The sequence below is a fragment of the Eurosta solidaginis genome, chromosome 3, assembly GCF_040869045.1.
Source record: "Eurosta solidaginis isolate ZX-2024a chromosome 3, ASM4086904v1, whole genome shotgun sequence".
Taxonomy (NCBI): Eukaryota; Metazoa; Arthropoda; class Insecta; order Diptera; family Tephritidae; genus Eurosta; species Eurosta solidaginis.
Window position 1 is genome coordinate 176,554,373 of NC_090321.1, and position 20,427 is coordinate 176,574,799.

The 20,427-nt window shown below is 38.8% G+C and overlaps 1 protein-coding gene across 5 annotated transcripts in view; it reads right to left on the bottom strand.

Annotated features, from left to right (window-relative positions):
• Positions 1–20,427, bottom strand: part of LOC137244666 (cilia- and flagella-associated protein 61-like) — a 76,241-nt gene that overhangs the window by 15,827 nt on the left and 39,987 nt on the right. For 3 of the 5 annotated variants that reach the window (XM_067774004.1, XM_067774002.1, XM_067774003.1), the window contains exons 13-15: positions 14,809–15,383; positions 12,628–12,791; positions 9,904–10,155 (exon numbers count right to left, since the gene is read on the bottom strand). In XM_067774004.1, coding sequence (XP_067630105.1) covers positions 9,904–10,155; positions 12,628–12,791; positions 14,809–15,383 — 991 coding nt within the window. The remainder of the gene's footprint in view (positions 1–9,903; positions 10,156–12,627; positions 12,792–14,808; positions 15,384–20,427) is intronic. The other 2 variants (XM_067774006.1, XM_067774005.1) reach the window with 1 other exon arrangement.

The window sequence follows — 20,427 nt, forward strand, 5'->3', positions numbered from 1 at the left end:
TTTTTGTGAGTATAATCTAATCACATTATATTTCTCTTTTCTTCTCCTATTTTTACAGTAATAAAATCATGGACTCTGAGGAAATCAGGAAGTCGCTAACGGAGACGAATGGGGCTATCAATGCCATTCTCTCCCAACTGAAGAAAATGGACCAAAGGCTCAAAAGTGTCGAGTCGAAAAATAACGATGAGTCTTTGTCAGGGCTCAGTAGTAATCTGGAGAGGCTAGAAGCCCAAGTAGAGGAAGTGCGCAGGCAGTCATCGGATAGCAGGCCAGAACCGGCTGTAGAACCGCTAGTTAGTCCTCGGACGGAGGTCGAGATAGCGGAGGTGGCTAAACTGCCGGACTGCGTAAAAGAGTTGCAGGTATTCGATGGATCACGGGAGCACTACGGCTCCTGGGTCCATAGTGTAGAACAGGTAATACAGGATTACGAAATAGTGCGGCATAAGCCGATTTACGCAGCCATCTTGAGGCACATTAGGGGGAAGATTAGGGGCGCAGCAGACTCTGCATTACTTGCGCACAATATACTACATTCCGACTGGGGCAGGGTAAAGGAAATTCTTTCTCTGCATTACGCTGATATAAGGGATATAGAAACGTTGGAGCAGCAATTGACGTTAATGTCACAAGGACGTCAGAAGATGTCCGACTTTTATGCGCAGGTTCAAAACCAACTGTCCCTAATGATTAATACCATAAAGGCCGAAAAGTATGCACACGGGGAAACAGTAGAGGCATTGGCAGAGGCACATCGTCGAAGAGCATTAGATGTCTTCATTAGGGGCCTAAACGGGGATCTGCCTGCCCTTCTCCTAGTTCAGAACTTGAAAACACTACCCGAAGCATATTCGGCATGTCTGAAAATTTTAAATGTAGACCGCAGGAACTCTATTTACCGCCCACCCTTCCACAGGGATAATACAAATTTTAATGACAACTACCAACCTTCAGCCCCAAAATTTTTTAAAAGGAATTATTCCAACCACGACCAGGGTTATCCCGCTCAAAGAAATCCAGTTCAACCAAATGGCAACCGCGTGTGGCAGAATGGCAACCAACAAAGGCCTAGACCTTCCTACTCAGGATCAGCGCAAACCCGAATAAGCAATCAGTCTACCCAAAATTGGAGAAGCAACAGCACCCAATTGGCGGTGGTAAGAGCAGAAGCAGAATCATCAACTCAAACCCGCCAGACAGGTGGCACTCGATTTTCCAGATATGACAGCGCCAAGAGGGGTACAAGTTCCCCAGGATATTCAGACAGAAACGCTAGCAAGCAACAGAAACTTTTCCATCTAGTACCGGTTGATGAAGAACAAATCGAAACCAACAAAGAACAAACCACGGGGGACCAAGTAAATTTTACCATGGGAGCCTCGTGTCCGGCGTACCTTATCTAGAGTACGCAACGCAGGATTTAGGTATTTTAGAATTTCTAGTGGATACAGGGGCGAACAAAAATTATATAAGCGAACGCGTAGCCCAAAATACTACGCCAGTAGAAAAACCGTTTAAGGTAACTTCCGCAGGAGGAACTATAAATGTAGACAGGAAAATATGCGGACATTTTTTAAAATTCGTAGGCATAGATATTCCCACCACATTTTTTGTTCTTCCAGGGCTTAGATCATTTGATGGGATAATAGGGGATGACACGCTGTCGGAAATTTAAGCAGTCCTAGACAGAGAGCTCAACACTCTCATTTTAAAACCAGATATTGTGTTGCCCCTTAAGCGGAAGGAGGCGCAGCAGGTCAACAGCATTACCTTAAACATTACTTTCGGCAATGATATCACGAACCTTACAAAAAATAAACTCTACGAGATCCTACATCGATATGAAAAATTATTCCGCCCAGTTGACCGAGGCATGGAAATCCAAACCAATGTCCAGGCAGAAATCAGAACCACAACCGAAAACCCCATTTACACTAAAAGCTACCCCTACCCCGTTAATATGCGCGAGGAGGTGGAAAAGCAAATCCGAGACTTACTAGCAGAAGGCATAATTCGTCCTTCAAAAAGTCCCTACAACTCACCCATATGGATTGTCCCAAAGAAATCTCAGGCAGATGGGGAAAAAAAGTATAGAATGGTGATAGACTTCAAACGGCTAAATGCCGTAACCATCCCTGACACCTATCCCATACCTGACATTAATGGCACCATTGCGAGTCTCGGTAGTGCAAAGTATTTTACGACACTTGACCTAACTTCGGGATTTCACCAGATCCCAATGAAAGAAAGTGATATACCAAAAACGGCATTTTCCACCATGAATGGAAAATACGAATTTTTGCGGCTTCCTTTCGGTCTCAAAAATGCACCCTCTATCTTCCAGCGCATGATAGACGACGTGTTAAAAGAATTTATAGGTCGTATTTGCTTTGTATACATCGACGACATTATAATCTTTAGTAAGGATGAAACCACTCATCTAAAGGACATTGAGACTATCCTTGCCAGGCTCCTAGCCGCGGGTCTCAAGGTTAACCTTGAGAAGACGCACTTCCTAAAAACAAGCGTAGAATTTCTTGGCTATATTGTGACCTCTGAGGGAATACTTCCTGACCCAAAGAAAGTAAATTCCATTAAAAACATGCTGCCTCCGTCTAACTTAAAGGAGCTTAAGAGCTTCCTAGGACTAACATCGTATTATCGTAAATTCATTCGAGATTATGCAAAAATTGCAAAACCTCTTACCAACCTCACACGAGGAGAACACGCACAGGTAAGGGCAACACAATCGAAAAAGGTACCCATTAACTTGAACAAGGAAGCACAGGAAGCATTCGCGAATCTCAAAGAGATACTGACGACCTCCGAGGTCATGACTTTCCCTAACTTCGACAAATCTTTTAACCTTACGACCGATGCCTCCGATTTCGCTATTGGAGCGGTGCTATCACAGGACTATGATGGCAAAGACAAGCCCATAGCATTCATATCAAGAAGCCTAACCACTACAGAAGAAAAAGAAATGCTTGCTATCGTGTGGGCTTTGGATAACCTTCGGAACTACCTGTATGGAGCAAAAAAAATACGAATATTTACAGATCACCAACCCCTAACCTTCTCTTTAAGTAACCGAAACTACAACGCCAAGCTAAAACGTTGGAAGGCCAGGATCGACGAATATAATTACGAAATAATTTATAAACCTGGCAAATCTAACGTCGTGGCTGACGCACTGTCCCGACTCAAACCTCATGCAAACCCCCTTACAACGTCCACATACGATGCCGCTAGTCAAAATGCAACCACAGGGTCAACAGCGGATTCTGGAAGCGAGGACGGTGATACCGTACATAGTGCAGAACGGGACAACTCCAACCTTATACCCTTCGTTGAAGTTCCCATAAACGTATTTAGAAAGCAGATTTTATTTGGGGGTAGGCTAGAAATATTTGAAGAACCCCATCCAGGTTACTCGATACATTATTTAAAGATAGATGGAGTCGGCGAAGATGAGCTCAATAATGTTCTGAAGGAAAAACTTAGGCCAAACGTTATTAACGGAATTAAAATCCAGAGAGTAAATTAGCACTTCTTCAGAAAGTATACCTGGAAAATTTCATGCAATATAAGATCCGAGTAGCTCAGTGCATTGTAGAGGATCTAAGAGATCCCGACAGAATCTGTGAAGTAGTATGGGCGGAGCACAAAAGAGCTCATCGCAACGCCAATGAGAATAAAAAACAAATTCTAGAGAGGTACTACTTTCCAAGAATGAGCAGCATAATAAGGGGCTATGTCTCGTCTTGCGAAACTTGTAAAATCAGTAAATATGACAGACGTCCCAATAAACCGGAGTTACAAAACACACCTATACCATCGCGTCCTTGCGAAATAATTCACGTCGATATATTCGAAATACAAGGAGAAAAATTTCTGAGCTGCATTGACAAATTTTCTAAGTTCGCAAAACTCTTTCACCTAAGAATAAGTCCACTTTGCACCTCAAGGACAAAATAGTCAAACTCTTGCACTACTTTACGACCCCAGATATCCTCGTGACCGACAACGAGCGCGGTCTTATTAGCCCAATAATAAAAAATCTTTTAGAGTCATTGGGAGTTATGTTGTATCGTACACCTTCTCAGAGAAGCGAGGTGAACGGTCAAGTCGAAAGGCTTCATTCCACCTTAATCGAAATTATCAGATGCCTGAAGATAGATAGCCACAGGTTAAAAATCAAAGAGCTAGTAAATATAGCAGTAGATCGCTATAATAACTCCATTCGTTCCGTTATAAACCGGAAACCCACTGAGGTATTTTTCAATCGCGCAAAAGCGGCTAATTACCAGGAACTCCTCCAAAAAAGCAAGAAAACAAATGATTATTTAAAAACCTTACTAACTCAGAAACAACTAGAGTATATTGAACGGCACAATAAAAGAAGATCTCTACCGGAGCGTTATGATGAAAATGATATCATATACGTGAAGGACAAACAGATCAAGGGAAAACAAAAACCAATATACAAAAAAGAAATTGTCGCAAAAGACAACAAGGTGTCCGTAACCACAGTTAGTGGGAAAAAAATCCACAAAACCCACATTAGAAATGTCAAACGCAGGAATACACATCCTAGCACTTGAAACTGAAAATGATATTTATTTGTTTGAATAAAAAATAAAGAAAACAAAAAAAACATTAAAAAAACCAAAGATACAGAGATAAATTAATTCTCAGAAAAACCTTTTTTTATTGAAACAAAGGACATGTTCATTACTACAAGAGCCCGGCTTATTAGTGGGACAAATCGTACCTTAGTAGCGGGTGGCGCCATCGAATTTGACAAATGGCTACGCTGCCTTCAAAACGGATCACACGATCCCCCATAGCTAGTTCGAGAACAGTATGGACCTCTATCCTACAAAAGAATTTAAACCGAATTTATACAAAGTTGCGCCTAATCCGCACGAAAAAAGAGAAAATAGCTTTGCGCCTAATCCGCATAACATATATTGGTACTTAATCCTTGCGATGAAAAAAGCAAATGTTATAAAAAATACTGATAAAAAAGAAAGCAATGAAAGAATAATTGTATTTGCAAGCTTGCGCCTAAAAAAAAAAAATTATCCTCTTCGCCTAATCCGTTGAGTGAAAGAAAGATAAAAATTATCCTCTTCACCTAATCCGTTGAGTGAAAGAAAGAAAAAAATATTAAGCTTATGCGCCTAATCCGCTAAGCAAAAAGATAAATATAATCCGCAAAACGCATATTGATACTCCTTGCGCCTAATCCGCAAGAAAAAAAAAAATTTTTTTTCTTGCTTTTGATTTACTTATTTTCACTTCACTATATTTTATTTAATTTTTCACCTTTTATTTAGTTATTTGCATCTAACTAAAAAAATGTTTTTTCCTTCTTTTTATTTAAATTAACACTAACACACTAACCGAAACTAAAGCAATTAACAATCATAAAATGTAAAGTATAATCAAGAATAAATGAACATAAAATTGTTCCTCTCTTGCAATGTCATAACACTAAAATTCCGAAACAAACATATTCCTTTGAAATTAACTTCAATTTTAAACTTAGAAGAAAAAAGAAAAAATACAAACAATCTTGTAAAACAAATATTTGTGATTAAGCTAACAATTACTAACACACTAACACTAATAACATCCTTCCAGATTCCCACTGCTGGCATCAGCCATCAGCGCCCTCCATATATTTCACTATAAAACCCCAATCATAACTATCCAAAACGGGAATGGATGGATCATTGGTGGATCCTTCAAGCTGGTTCACGTTATTAATCTACAGCAATATGTTACAATTATGACGCAAATGGAAAGTTTGGCAAACCGTTTAATGAAAACCGCTGACGACCAGATTTTAGCGCATCTCTACATCAACCAAACATTGGAACGACTTGAAGAACTTACGGGTAGCACAGGTAAAGCAAGGGTCAGTCGCTCTATAGACTGGATAGGCTCAGCATGGAAATGGTTAGTAGGATCACCAGATGCAACCGACTGGAACTACATTCTCCACAGCCAAAATGAAGTCATTCAAAGCAATAACCACCAATATAAGATCAATGAAAAACTCTTAGCCGCCACCCAGGAAGTCCTAAAGAAAATCGACGAGGTGGTGAATCGCACTAACTACATAGCGAAAGAAAATGAGGCGACGGAATTTGATCGAAATGCACTACACAACATCCTGCTCATTCGCGAAGAGGTAAACGAAATTGTGCGGGCATGTCAACTGGCAAAACGGGGCATTGTCAACACGAATCTACTTGACACAGATGAGGTCAACCAGGTACTGTCAGAAGTAGAGACCCTTCCATACCAGAACGTAATCGAGGCTATTGAATACGGTCAACCATCAGTATACACGAATGGGACATTTCTCCTCTACGTGCTCTCGATGCCAAAAGTAACAGCTAACAAATATAATTTTCTGATCACTCGCGCTGGCATCTACGAACATAAGCAACTTGATCTACCGTTTGACAGGATGCTCGTAAACCAAGAGGAGTGTACGGAGTGACGGGAAATTGCATGGTAATCAGTTCATCTACAATATGTAAGTCAGAATCCTTGTCGAAATTGGAAGAGGACAGCTGCATTCCACGACTACTAAAAGGTGGAGACGCTAGCTGCCAGTTCACCAGACGAAACGGATCAATTATAGAATTGGTAAACGACAACACAATATTCCTCTCATACTACCAAGGCATGATCAGTAGCAGCAATGCCTCAAGCACTATTAATGGCACCTACATCATCCAACTAAGCAACGAAACAGTCAAGATAGGTGACCAAGTATTTTCCAGCAACGAGGTAATGACAGCGCAGGCGTTGCCAGCCGTCCTTCCGAATGTCAGGAATCACAAAATGAAGGTCAACCTAGAATATGTGCACGACATCACGATGGAGAATGTTAAGTATCTAGGATACGTTAATGAGAAGATCAATTTTTCTATCGTTACAGAAGCCCTAACAATATGCGCAATAATCGTGGCCGCTGCTATCCTATGGAGATGGTACATTAGAAAACCAGACCTCCCAGAAATCTGAACATTGGAGCTGTGGCACGAACACCAATAAGATCACGAAGGGCATATCCACATATAAAATTGATTACCCAGAAGTTAGCGTACCAGCAGAAAGTAATAGCCATTCGGTACATACCATAACCCCCTCATGTTTTTCATTTGATCTGCGAGACGCAGATCTTTAAAGGGGGAGGAGTTATCACACCTGTAATCCCAATACTAACTAATGGCGCACCCTTTACTCACGTTGCCGTGCATGTGACTTCTTCATTGCCTCAAATAGCACGTTCGCTGACTCAGTACACGCGCAAGCGATCGGTAACACAATACAACCAATAAGGCGTGAGAAGTGCAGCATAAGCAGCATTGGCCTATACACTCAACTCATCGATTATGAAATGTCGGCTGGTGGTGGGATCTGCAACGTAGGCATAAGTAAGTTAGACTTGAAAGTTAGTTGGTAACAAAAGAATATGTTTAAGATTAGTCGTGTTAGTGAGTGCAACGAGTGCACAATAAATCTAGCTCAGTATCAACTTAACTAAATTTGTGTATTTCCTTTGGTCGGTGAACAGTGAGTTCACCGCAACTTTAATTTTTTAACAGTTCCCCTTTCGAGAACTGTAAGTTATATATATATATATATACTTCTGAGTAGACGTCAAAATTACAAATAGAATGGATCACCTGATTTTCAAGGAGACTATAGTGTATTTCTTTCTATCACCAGCGACCGTATGCGCCGCCATATTGATCATCCTATCACAGCGCTGCCAAAGCGCCAAAAAGTAGCCATCTTGAACATCCTGTCAGGCACTTGACGGATAAGATATCACACTTGTTTTATCCACAATGTCCAATAACTGGATTATTTCCGATACAAAAATCAATATTATTGGATTCTTTGACACTTAAAACCGACACTATTTCCGATTCGAACATAAAACCGATAACATTATATTTCAAGACATCAAAGCAATTTGTTTTTCGTTTTCAAATCTAATTCCGACAACCATTGGACTCCATGACAGCCCTGAATATATTAAAAACAAGTAAGAAAGTCCAATTTCGGGTAAAACCGAACACTACATACCCAGCTGTGCACTTGAGACGCTATTGTTGGTTGTTTTGTGTTGTGATTAATAGTGTTAAAAGGCTGTGCAAGGCTTTCAGGAGTGGCTTCGCTCATTTTCACAGAAAACAGTTCTAGCTATGAAAAAAATGTTTACTCCAAATTTTGTTCGGATTGGGAGATTTTTGTTCGATTTATGACATTAAAAGTATTTAGGAAAGAGTAAGAAAAAAGGGGCGGGCCACGCCCATTCTAAAAAATTTTTTAAGTTTTATTCTTAGCTCAATCATACCACTACTGAGGTAGAATATCAGTCAAATACCATAAAGTTATTGCAAACTATGTTAAGGTTAGACCTTAGGAAAAGTGGGCGTGGTCTTTAACCGGTTTTGATTATCTCCACTCAGTCTTTATGATTTGGCAAGGATAGTGTCTCTGCCAAATTTCAATGTAATATCTTTAACGGATTTTGATATACGGGTTGTTAAACTTCCAAATTTCTTCTTCTAAATTTAGGTGGTGCCACTCCCATATTCCAAATTTTTTTGAAATTTATGTTTTGCATCATAAAGCCAACCCACCTACTAAATTTCATTAGCTTAACGGTATTAGTTTGACAATTATCTCATTTATTCCATTTTTCTAACTATTCGATATCAAAAAAGTGGGCGTGGTTATAGTCCGATTTCGCTCATTTTCAATATCAATCTCTTCTGGGTACAGATAAACCCGTATACCGAATTTGGTGAAGATATCTCAATAGTTGCTCAAGTTATTAGACAGGCGGACGGACATGGCTTAATCAAAAAAATTTTTTTTCCACACTTATGGTTTTTATGTATATAAGTCTATATCCATCTCGATTCCTTTATACCTGTACAACCAACCCAATCAAAATTATGTACAAGTACAGCTGGATATAAATATATGTACATGCATTAGGCCGGGTCGATTTGTGGGGAGGCAAAAAAATCGCCCAATGCTCTGTGAAAATCATATTCTAGGGATCAAAATAAGAAACTTTGCCGAAGGAACCATACCTCTAAAACGAATTCTGATGTCTCCCTCTTTGGGTCGTAGGGGCAAATTTTGAAAAATCCCACTTTGAAATGCCTATGTTTTTTCTTTTTGGAGTTTATTTTTCTCTTTAGAAATTTATTTAGTCAGAACATATGTAAATGAAAAAATGAATTTAACTTAGTAATAGAAAAGAAATTAAAAAAAAATTATTAGAAATTAGCGTTTTTACAACCCACTTTTAAAACCAAGGCATCACTGTGATGCATTTGCATGTCGTAAACATAGTTGTGTTGGTTTTTTATTCAACCGTTTTAAAAAATGAAGGTATCACTGTGACACAATTGCAGATCTTAAAATTGCTTGTGTTGTTTTTTTAAGCCACCACAAGACACAGCAGGTAGAATTGAAATTGCCGCTACCCAAAAGTTCGGCCCAAAGGGGGGAGGGGAGGACATCAGAATTCGTTTTAGAGGTATGGTTCCTTCGGTAAAGTTTCTTATTTTGATCCCTAGAATACGATTTTCATAGAGCAATGAGCGATTTTAAATCGACCCGCCCTAATGTACATATATATCGATGACTGTGTGGATGATTGTTTCACTCGAATGTAGGTTCGAGTATGCCTTATTACTCCACTCAGCCGTCGAAAGGACCCAGCAGGCAGCTGCGAGATTTGTTGTTGTTAAAGCTAAAATTTGTGCGTGGTTTACTTCTCTAATTAATTACCAAAAAGCAGCTGGCTCCTAGGCTAATTGTAACTCAAATATATTAAAATAAACCTACAGTTTGCGTAACACAGACTACTTCTTCCACGATTCCATGCTCATTGAGCCGTACACGTGAGAAATTTCCATCGTATGTAGTTAGCGAGACTGAATAAGTGTTATCTAGATGATTAGCTATATATCGTTTTGGCAGAACTACCTTGGCCATATAATAGCCTTTAGGTAATTGAGCTTGGAAAAAAATTGGTCTTGAATATTTCAGTGAGTACTCTGTATCTACGTCTTCATTTAATTTAAGACAATAAATTAGCTGAAAAAGGGAGAAAACTTTGTTTTATAAAATGTAAGTGAAATATTTACATTTGCTAAGAGCTATGTAGTACACAGTCAAATTCTTATACATATATGGGGTATTCCATCCCATTTCGACCAATTTTGAACCCGACCCCTTTAGAATTGGCTGAAAGTTTTTCTTCTTTTTCTAGCTTACGAAAGACGTTTTTCAGAAGTATTTCATCCAACTCAAAAAAAGTTATGAATTTTTAAAAAAACACCGTTTTTGTTTTCAAAATGCTATAACTTTTTCAAAAATTCATCGTTTGGGATCTTTTTTTTTTTTAAATTTTTTTTAAATGTGCTTTTCGGAAAAAATTCAAAAACAATTTTTAATTTTTTTTTTGTAATTTTTCAGTTTTTCGAGATTTTTCGAATTTCGCCCTTTTTTTCTCATAAAAAACTTCAATATATTCTGCAATCATCCACACTAATCCCGGAGTGGGCCGAGAATTTTTTTGATTTTTATTTAATTGAAAAAAAAAAATTAATTTTTTTTGTATTTTTTCCGAAAAGTCCATTTAAAAACATATTAAAAAAAATAATAATGATCCCAAAGGGTCAATTTTTGAAAAAGCTATAGCATTCCGAAAAAATCACGGTTTTTTCAAAATATTTAAAACTTATTTTGAGTTGGAAAACGGTGTTTTTTCCAAAATGCTATAACTTTTTCAAAAATTGACCGTTTCGGATCATTTTTTTTTTAATATGTTTTTAAATGTACTTTTCGGAAAAAATACAAAAAAAATTAAAAATTTTTTTTTTCAATTAAATAAAAAAAAAAAATTCTCGGCCCACTCCGGGATTAGTGGGGATGATTGCAGAATTGATTGGAGTTTTTTATGATAAAAAAAGGGGCGAAATTCGAAAAATCTCGAAAAACTGAAAAATTACAAAAAAAAACCTTAAACATTTTTTTGAATTTTTTCCGAAAAGTACATTTAAAAACAAATTTTTTAAAAAAAAAAAAGATACCAAACGGTCAATTTTTGAAAAAGTTATAGCATTTTGAAAACAAAAACGGTTTTTTTTTTAAATTCATAACTTTTTTTGAGTTGGATGAAAAAATTTGAAAAACTTCTGCAAAACGTCTTTCGTAAGCTAGAAAAAGAAGAAAAACTTTCAGCCAATTCTAAAGGAGTCGGATTCAAAATTGGTCGAAATGGGATGGAATACCCCATATATATTTTGTCGTATTTTACGCCTTGTCCCTTAATATTAGACACTTTCATGTCTGTTCGCAAATTTCAGTACAAACTCGGGAAATCTTCTAATAGATTTTTGAGTAACTTCCCGTAGAGCTGGAATCCACTGTCCCTATGTGGGGCCGAAAACGTGATATAAAAACTCGAGTTAGAAAATTTAGCAGTCAAGCGATATGCAACTTGAAACATAACTTAGAGCCCTGTTATATTGCAATATTCAGTACATACATAAATCCTATTAGATGGAGCAGGGATGGATATATTAGGAGATTTTTAGAAAAGCAATGTAAAACAGACAGATTATTGCGTTCGAATTTTATATACATAACTTCTCATTGAGCTAGAAAATTGAAACTTCACACTTCTGGGCACCGTGACAATCCAACAAAAGGAGACAAAATTGCGCTAAAAAGAAAATTCATACAAGATTAGTTTAAGTAACTTCCCGAGGAGCTAAAGATTTGAACTCTGAAACGTATTTCAGAGGCGAAATGGAGTACAATACCTATGTTTTTGTTATTTTCGCTGTTTTAGCAGTGCTTCGCCCAATTAACACGTGCGATCACTCACAAATTGTTATTCTAACGGGAGTCCGAGGAAACTTGTAGCTTGTAGTTCAACAGGGTTGGACAAAAAGAGGTGTTGGTTGCGCGAGACGTTGGTTTCAAAATTCAATTGAAAAGGTAGTTGTTGTCATATGTGACACGTTACAAGCGGTACATACATTTGGTATATCGGGGTAGATTCCAGATAAGTAAAAGTTTAACTTAAATCGGAATAGGAAGTACGTATCAATCGTAAACGGAACCGAAGCTCTGTTACATTCCCAGTACACAGTTCGTTTTGTGGAACGTCGTAGCCATAGCAAAGCAAGTTTTCGCAAAATTAACGAACCAGCTCTTCAGCCGGATATATAATTTTAGACTATATTTTCTTGTCCGCATGAAGGAAAGCAATAACTCATTGCAAACCAAAGTACTTGTTCGAAGTTTATACTACATAAATTCTTTCTAACGTGATTCGGAATTGTAAGTACTGACTTTCTTTTATCCTGGAATAATGCGTAGTACTATTTCAAGAGAAAATTGAATTTTACTCCCATTGCCTTCAGCTTGTGGTCATTTATCTGTAAAGTTTTCCTACAGAAAACTCTACAGTAACGCCTGGTCTTAGACAGGGTTCTAAATTTTTTTTTTTTTTATTTGTCGACTGTTAAAAAAAAAACAGTATTTTATATACCATACCTTAGATGCAATTTCTTCGTTTGATACATTTAAATATTGATGGTTTACTTCATTTCGCAATCTCGTGAAATTTCCTATTGCGTAAATGTCTGGATCGGTTGTACAAAAGCTTTCGTCAACTAATACGCAATTATCCTCCATTTCTAGACCCGTTTTCAACATCACTCCAAAAAATAAAAAAAAAAACATAAAAATCAATCAACTTGTTTACTTATTTTGCACTACCAGGGGGGATTCTTGTTCTGTGATGTGGCGAAATGAAAAAAATGTTTATAAAAACGTACGAAACTTTTTGTTTCACTTCTGCTTTTCACAGAACAAGAATTCGCTTCCACATTACTCTGTCTCGGCGGTCTTTTTAACAGCTTTCTATGTTAGAGTTTATTTGAATATCATATATATATAATGTATCATATATCATATATAATAATATCATATATAATAATATATCATATATCAGACACGGAGCTGTGGTCGTGACCAGAGCTACTAGCGAAGTAGATCCCTATCGCAGTTGACCTACTCTATGCAATAGGAATCCACTTCATAGGAGCGAGTCGTGGAATGGTGATTGCGGTTGACCTTCTCTACGCATCACCCCCCAGAGACCAAATGCCCCGCCACAGTAACGCGCAACCGCGACAGGTGACACCCGCTCACCTCCGTCAGTAGAGGTACACCAGCAGAGTAATACAAGTAAACGCTTCAAGTCAGCACGGAGCTGTGGTCGTGACCAGAGCTACTAGCGAAGTATATCCCTATTGCAGTTGACCTACTCTATGCAATAGGAATCCACTTCATAGGAGCGAGTCGTGGAATGGTGATTGCGGTTGACCTTCTCTACGCATCACCCTCCAAAGACCAAAGGCCCCGCCACAGTAACGCGCAACCGCGACAGGTGTCACCCGATCACCTCCGTCAGTAGAAGTACGCCGGCAGAGGCCGCAACAGAGCGGCAACGACGTAAGGCGCGACAGAGCACCGCAGAAGAGAGAGACGCCGACGTAAGGCGTGTCAAGGCACCGACGCCACATACTAACGGAACCCGTCTAACGGAACACGGCGACAGAGCATCGCCTCAGCAACACAAGTAGACGCCGACGTAAGGCGCGACAGAGCACCGCAGCAGAATTGTACGAGCATAAGACACTGGTCGCAGCAGCGCAACGCTAACATACGACGTTGGCCGCAGTAGAGATACGTTAACATACGACGCTGGTCGCAGCAGCGCAACACTAACATACGACGTTGGCCGCAGCAGAGATACGCAGTCGCTAACCGTAAGAGAAACACGCCGACGCACGGCGTCACTGAGATACATTTACACATACCCAGCAGGGCGTCCTAACGGAACGATCCTAACGGGACGCGAGGACCGTTAGCCCACCACCAATCACGGAGCAAGCATAAAGCGAAGTGAAGAGTATACACAAATCTTTCTTTTATTATATTTTTACAGTTGTAGTATATAGAGTTAAAGCAATAAAGTGAATTTTATATGAAATCGATTTGCAAGGTGCCCCTTTAATACAAATTTATTGTAAACGAACCCTGGGCACGGCGAGTATACCCCAGCAAATATCAAAGAAGCAACGGGGCACGAAAAAGCTTCGTTACATTTGGCATATGTTGTTGTTGTTGTTGTAGCGATACGGTTGCTCCCCGAAGGTTTAGGGAGTGATCGATGTGATGGTCCTTTGCCGTTTACAGATCCGGTACGCTCCGGTAACACAGCATCATTAAGGTGCTGGCCCGACCATCTCGGGAACGATTTATATGGCCACATTAAACCTTCAGGCCAATCCGGTATTTTAGTCGCCTCTTACGACAGGCATACCTACCGCGGGTATATTCTAACCCCCTGACCCGCTGGGTTACAATTGGCGTATGTGTATATATAATAATATATCATATATCAGAATTTGTTCCAAAAATGCCTTCATGGCGTGTTTTAGTCCCACTCAACCCCAATGTCTATATACATAAGACATTTCGGTTAGGCTGCTCTGAGGATGACAAAAGTGATACGACGCACAGTACGAAACAATTTCTGAGGTGGGCCGTTCATCAAACAATTTCTGATACAGGGAATTTTACAAAAAAAATGCTGAGGCGGGGGCGCTTTCAATAGGGTGATACTCTGTATAAAATAAATATAAATATAATAATTAATATGCTTACATCCTTGTGTTGGCAATACGGTATCCTTTAAAGTAAAACTAACAAATAAATCGCAAGGTAATGTCATTAAGTCCCCATCGGGGTAACGTTCAAAGGTTACGTGCGATATTATATATTCATTATGATAAAATATATAATTTTTCAATATCCATTGAGTTTGTACCTTTATGCCTAAATCTTCGATCATCTGTTGGAGTATCAATTCAATATTCAAATCAATATGACTAATATTATATTTCATAGAATTTTCTGTGACTTGCGGATTCCAAGGTATAATCATTGTAATGGCGTGAGGTGAAATTTTGTGTTTAAGTAGGAAATCGATAAATTCAAATGATTGTATATGTGCCCCAAAGACAATGATGTTAATATCATTGGCAATACGGTCATTTACAATAGCTTCCAGTTTATAATACATTTTAATTTTATCGACGCGATGATTAATTTGTGCATAATTTGTTGGATATGAATTATCATGTACTGCTGGTGGTAGACCAAAACGCTGATTTAAAGAAAGGATCAATTTACTATAGTAAAGTTCACATCCGTTGGCCAACACCACAGTATGCTCATCTCTGCGAATGAAAATTTAAATAATACTTGTTAAATTATTCCATATACATTACGACCACTGAGTTAGAATATTGCCATTTCTAAGCTTTCGATTCGTAAATTTATTAAACATCGTCACCTTATCTAAGAATTTGTTTAAAAGACACATTCGGCTAAAAATCGGTTAAATTTGTTTTTAGATAAGGCATTCATAAATTCTAACAAGTTGGATTTTAATCCGCACTGCTTCAATGATATATCTGTACACACAGCGCCTCAATATACCAAAAAGCTTTGTCGAGCTATTATGAATTTTTTGCCATAACACAGGAGACTTGTATAAAGCTCGTTCTTCAACTGCATTTGGAGATCTAAGTTAGGCCATGTTTGAAACAAGGCGCAGGAGAAGACAAACTACTTCAAAGTCGGCGACATCTACTTATATCATTATCTATATTTAACAGCATTAACACAAACAACAACACCAGCTTTGAAATCCAGCGAAGAAACACATTTGCCAATAAATGCTACTTTGAACTACATATGTAGGCAATTGAAAAGCAAAGTCCTCTCTCGAAGAAATCATGCTCTACGATTCACTTATCGTACCCGACAACATCAGATGAAGCGGCTCTGGGTGTAGTCGAGCAAAAAGTTCTTCGAAAGAACTACGCGTTAGCGACGGCGTGTACCGAGGAAGAATTAGCGAGCTTTACGCAACACCAACATTTTGCAAAAAAAACAAAGCGTCTACGCTGGCTGGGCTATGTTTTGCGAATGAGAGTATTTTTATCGGAACCCGCATATGGATGCAGAGGAGAAAGATTTCAATTTCCTTGTTGTGACCAAATGGCGCCAATTAACCCAATGAAGAAGCGACTGGCACACCTTGTTGGACGACCATAGCCCTTTAAACGGGTAAGCGCAAATTAAGTAACAGCCAGCATAAGACGGCCCGAAAAGACAAACACACACTCCCACATATACGAATAGGAGGAACAAAAGAATCAGAGTTAAACAAGTAAGGAAGGCTAAGTTCGGGTGTAACCGAACATTACATACTCAGTTCAGAGCTATGGAGACAAAATAAGGGGGGGGGGGGGGGGGGGGGGGGGCCTTTTTTGTATTGACTGTAATGAGGTATATAATACTAATCTACATAGTAGTTTCTTAACACAAACGGATTTTTACTAATTTTTAATTTTTCTTTTTTTTTAAATATATGTAATAACAAGTAAGGAAGTCTAAGTTCTGGTGAAGAACATTACATACCCATCTCTACACTTTAAATGCTGTTGTTGTTCGTTTTGTATGCTTAATAGAATTACAAGCCTGCGCAATAATACATATGTATATGATTCTTTTCTGAACAAATTTTCGCTTAAAAGAAGCAAAAATGATACAGAGGCTACCACCAATGACCTTGAGCGGGTAATAATGCAGTTTTCCTTCAGATATTGGGATTTCCCTACTGTTTATTTTAAAATAAAGATATAAGAGAACAATAAACATAAACACACTAGTGTCATTGTACTAAAAAGCGTTATTGCTCCCTAAGGGTTGTTTTTTACCTAGCTCTGCACTTACTAAAACAGCATCGCTGCAATAGTACTGTGTGTTTCATAGTAGCAGGTAGTGAACAATTTTGGCTTTTGTTAACTGAGGAATTGAAATTGTTGGTAGCCATTGACCTGTTAAATGTTTATGGAAATGTGTGACGAGCGACGCAGTTGTTTGAGTGAAAAGTAAAATTTTAGTTTAGTATTGTTTGATCGCTTAGTAGTTACGGTTAATAGTTAAAGAAAATAATAAATCTAATACGTTTTTTTCAAAACATATAAAAACCAAAAATTATTTAATAAATATATTTGTGCGTTATTATCAACATCGTGAGGAAGAAGGCAAAAGGAAGAACGGTTAATAGTTAAATAAAATAATAAATCAAATGCGTTTTTTTTTTCAAAACGTATAAAAACCAAAAATAATTAATAAATATATTTGTGCGTTATTATCAACATCGTGAGGAAGAAGGCAAAAGGAAGAACGGATTTACCACCATCACCAGAAATTTTGAATTAAGTAAAACAAAATTTATTAATAAATATTTTAAATACATACAGTTTATATTTAGTGACATTAAACCATATATATAAATATTTTTCATAAACCATGCCTAGGCTAAGTAGAAAATCTGGTAATCTGAGACGAGTCGCAGCTAGGAGGGGAATGCATGTTCTTCGTGGAGACGAAGAATATAGACAACAGTCACAAACCCAAAATACGTAAGACCACAGAACCCGCCGCGAAAATTCCCAAATACGCTCTGCAGAGCAAAGTCGTAATACCTCCGAACATAGGTCTCGCCGTGACAATCCCGAGATTCGCGCCGCTGAGCGAATAATCAATACACGGCAACATAGAGTCCGTCGCGAAAACTTAGAAATTCGCTCTGCAGAGCAAAGTCGTAATACCTCCGAACATAGGTCTCGCCGTGACAATCCCGAGATTCGCGCCGCTGAGCGAATAACCAATACACGGCAACATAGAGTCCGTCGCGAAAACTCAAAAATTCGCTCTGCAGAGCAAAGTCGTAATACCTCCGAACATAGGTCTCGCCGTGACAATCCCGAGATTCGCGTCGCTGAGTGAATAACCAATACACGGCAACATAGAGTCCGTCGCGAAAACTCAGAAATTCGCTCTGCAGAGCAAATTCGAAATACTTCCGAACATAGGTCTCGTCGTGACAATCCCGAGATTCGCGCCGCTGAGCAAATAACCAATACATGGCAACATAGAGTCCGTCGCGAAAATTTAGAAATTCGCTCTGCAGAGCAAAGTCGTAATACCTCCGAACATAGGTCTCGCCGTGACAATCCCGAGATTCGCGCCGCTGAGCGAATAAACAATACACGGCAACATAGAGTCCGTCGCGAAAACTCAGAAATTCGCTCTGCAGAGCAAAGTCGTAATACCTCCGAACATAGGGCTCGCCGTGACAATCCCGAGATTCGCACCGCTGAGCGAATAATCAATACACGGCAACATAGTCCGTCGCGAAAACCCAGAAATTCGCTCTATAGAGCAAAGTAGAAATACTTCTGAACATAGGTCTCGCCGTGAAAATCCAGAGGTTCGGTCAGCTGAGCGAATAATCAATACACGGCAACATAGATCACGTCGCGAGAACTCCTCCAATCGCTCTATCGAGCAAAGTAAAAATACTTGTGAGCACCGATCCCGCCGTAGAAATCCAGGGAATAGACATCGAGAACAACTTAGAAATACTCTTGCTCGTAAACAGTCCGTAGAAGAGCTCATGTAGAAAATTCTAGACAAAGACGTCAAAGTCAATTCCGAATACATCGCCATAGAGTAAATTTACAAAATAGATGAAATGAAAATGAAAGGCAAGCTGTGAGAAATCGCTCAATGAGAGAAAATGAGGGTCGGGAGAACGAAGATATAGTAAATGAATTAGGACTACCAGATTTTCGACAAATATATTTTAGGAATATTAAGAAGGGACCGACAGAGATTTGCGTTTGCTGTGGTGGGCTATGGTTTCCGTACCAACTACAGTCCTTAAATTTCAATTTAATTTCTCAAAGTCATCCAGACGTTGCATCTGCCTTTTATTTATCTGATAAATTTCCCGCTGAAGATGGTAGCTATAAATTCTGTGTTACTTGCCGAAACGCAGTTAAAAGAAATACTCTTCCAAAGATATGCTTGGTTAATGGTTTAGATTTTCCCGAGCTCCCAGAATGCCTAAAAGATCTCACGCCTTTAGAGGAACGCTTAATAATGCCCAGATTACCTTTTATGACTATTCGACCTTTGGGATACCAAGGACAGAGATCATTAAGGGGGGCGGTAGTAAGCATTCCTATTTCGGTTAACGAAATTGTTCTCTCCCAAGATCATTCGATCAAGCGCATGTGATTCAAATCCATTTAAGAAGACGTATGGAGTATAATCATGATTATATGACTGATACCATACGCCCTGTGAAAATTATGGAAGCCTTGCGATATTTAGTGAATACCCCATTATATCAAGAGCACAATATTCAAATTAACGAAGAGTGGGTTGCAGGTTTTAGTGATAATGAAGAAATTCCGTTTATTGCATCTATTGAAGATGTACCCGTTCTTCAAAATTTTCAAAATTGTGCAGGAGAGAATAATCCCCCCCCCCCCCCCCCCTAGAACCTGTTCCAGTAGAAAATTTTGACATTAATCGCTTGATTATTGCACCAGGTGAAGGCCAAAGACCCCTGGATATCATTCAAGATAACAACTCTGAGGAACTCTCTTTCGCAATCATTTACGCTGGGCAGAAGCGAACTTGTAAAGAGACATATGGCAAGATTGTTCGCTCTGAGATTCGTCGCTACGATAGAAGGGCTTGTACTATTCCTAAGATTTTCTATAAGTACAAGAAGTTAGAACTGCTTCAGATTAAGAATAGTACATCGATTTGTCTACGAAAATTTTCTGGAAGTAATCGAGTTACGGCCCAAAATATTTTAAATGAAAATTTTGTTCAAAATTTGATACAGCATGACGATGGATATAAGGTTCTTAAAGGTGTAAGATCTTCCCCAGCTCACTGGGAGGCAGAAAAAAAAAGCAATTGCCATGATTCGCCAATTCGGTCTTCCAACCTTTGTTATAACGTTATCTGCTGCTGAATCTCATTGGATAGAATTACTGGTTATTTTGGCTAAAACTGTGGACTCAAGAAGTATTTCTGAAGAAGAGGCCAGTAATTTACCTACACAAGAAAAATATCGTCTGATTCGATCAGATGCAGTCACATGCGCTAGATATTTCGACTATCGTTACCGTCAGTTGCTAAAGCTTTTTAAAGAAAATGGAGGTATTTTCGACGAGCATTTTGTTGAGCACTTTTACTGGCGAATTGAATTCCAACAAAGGGGCTCACCTCGCGTGCATGGCATGCATTGGCTCAAGAATGCTCCTAAGATCGATCTTAGCGAACCTGAGTCTTTTCCAAATGCTATTAGCTTCATTGACAAATATGTCTCTACAGATGGATCCA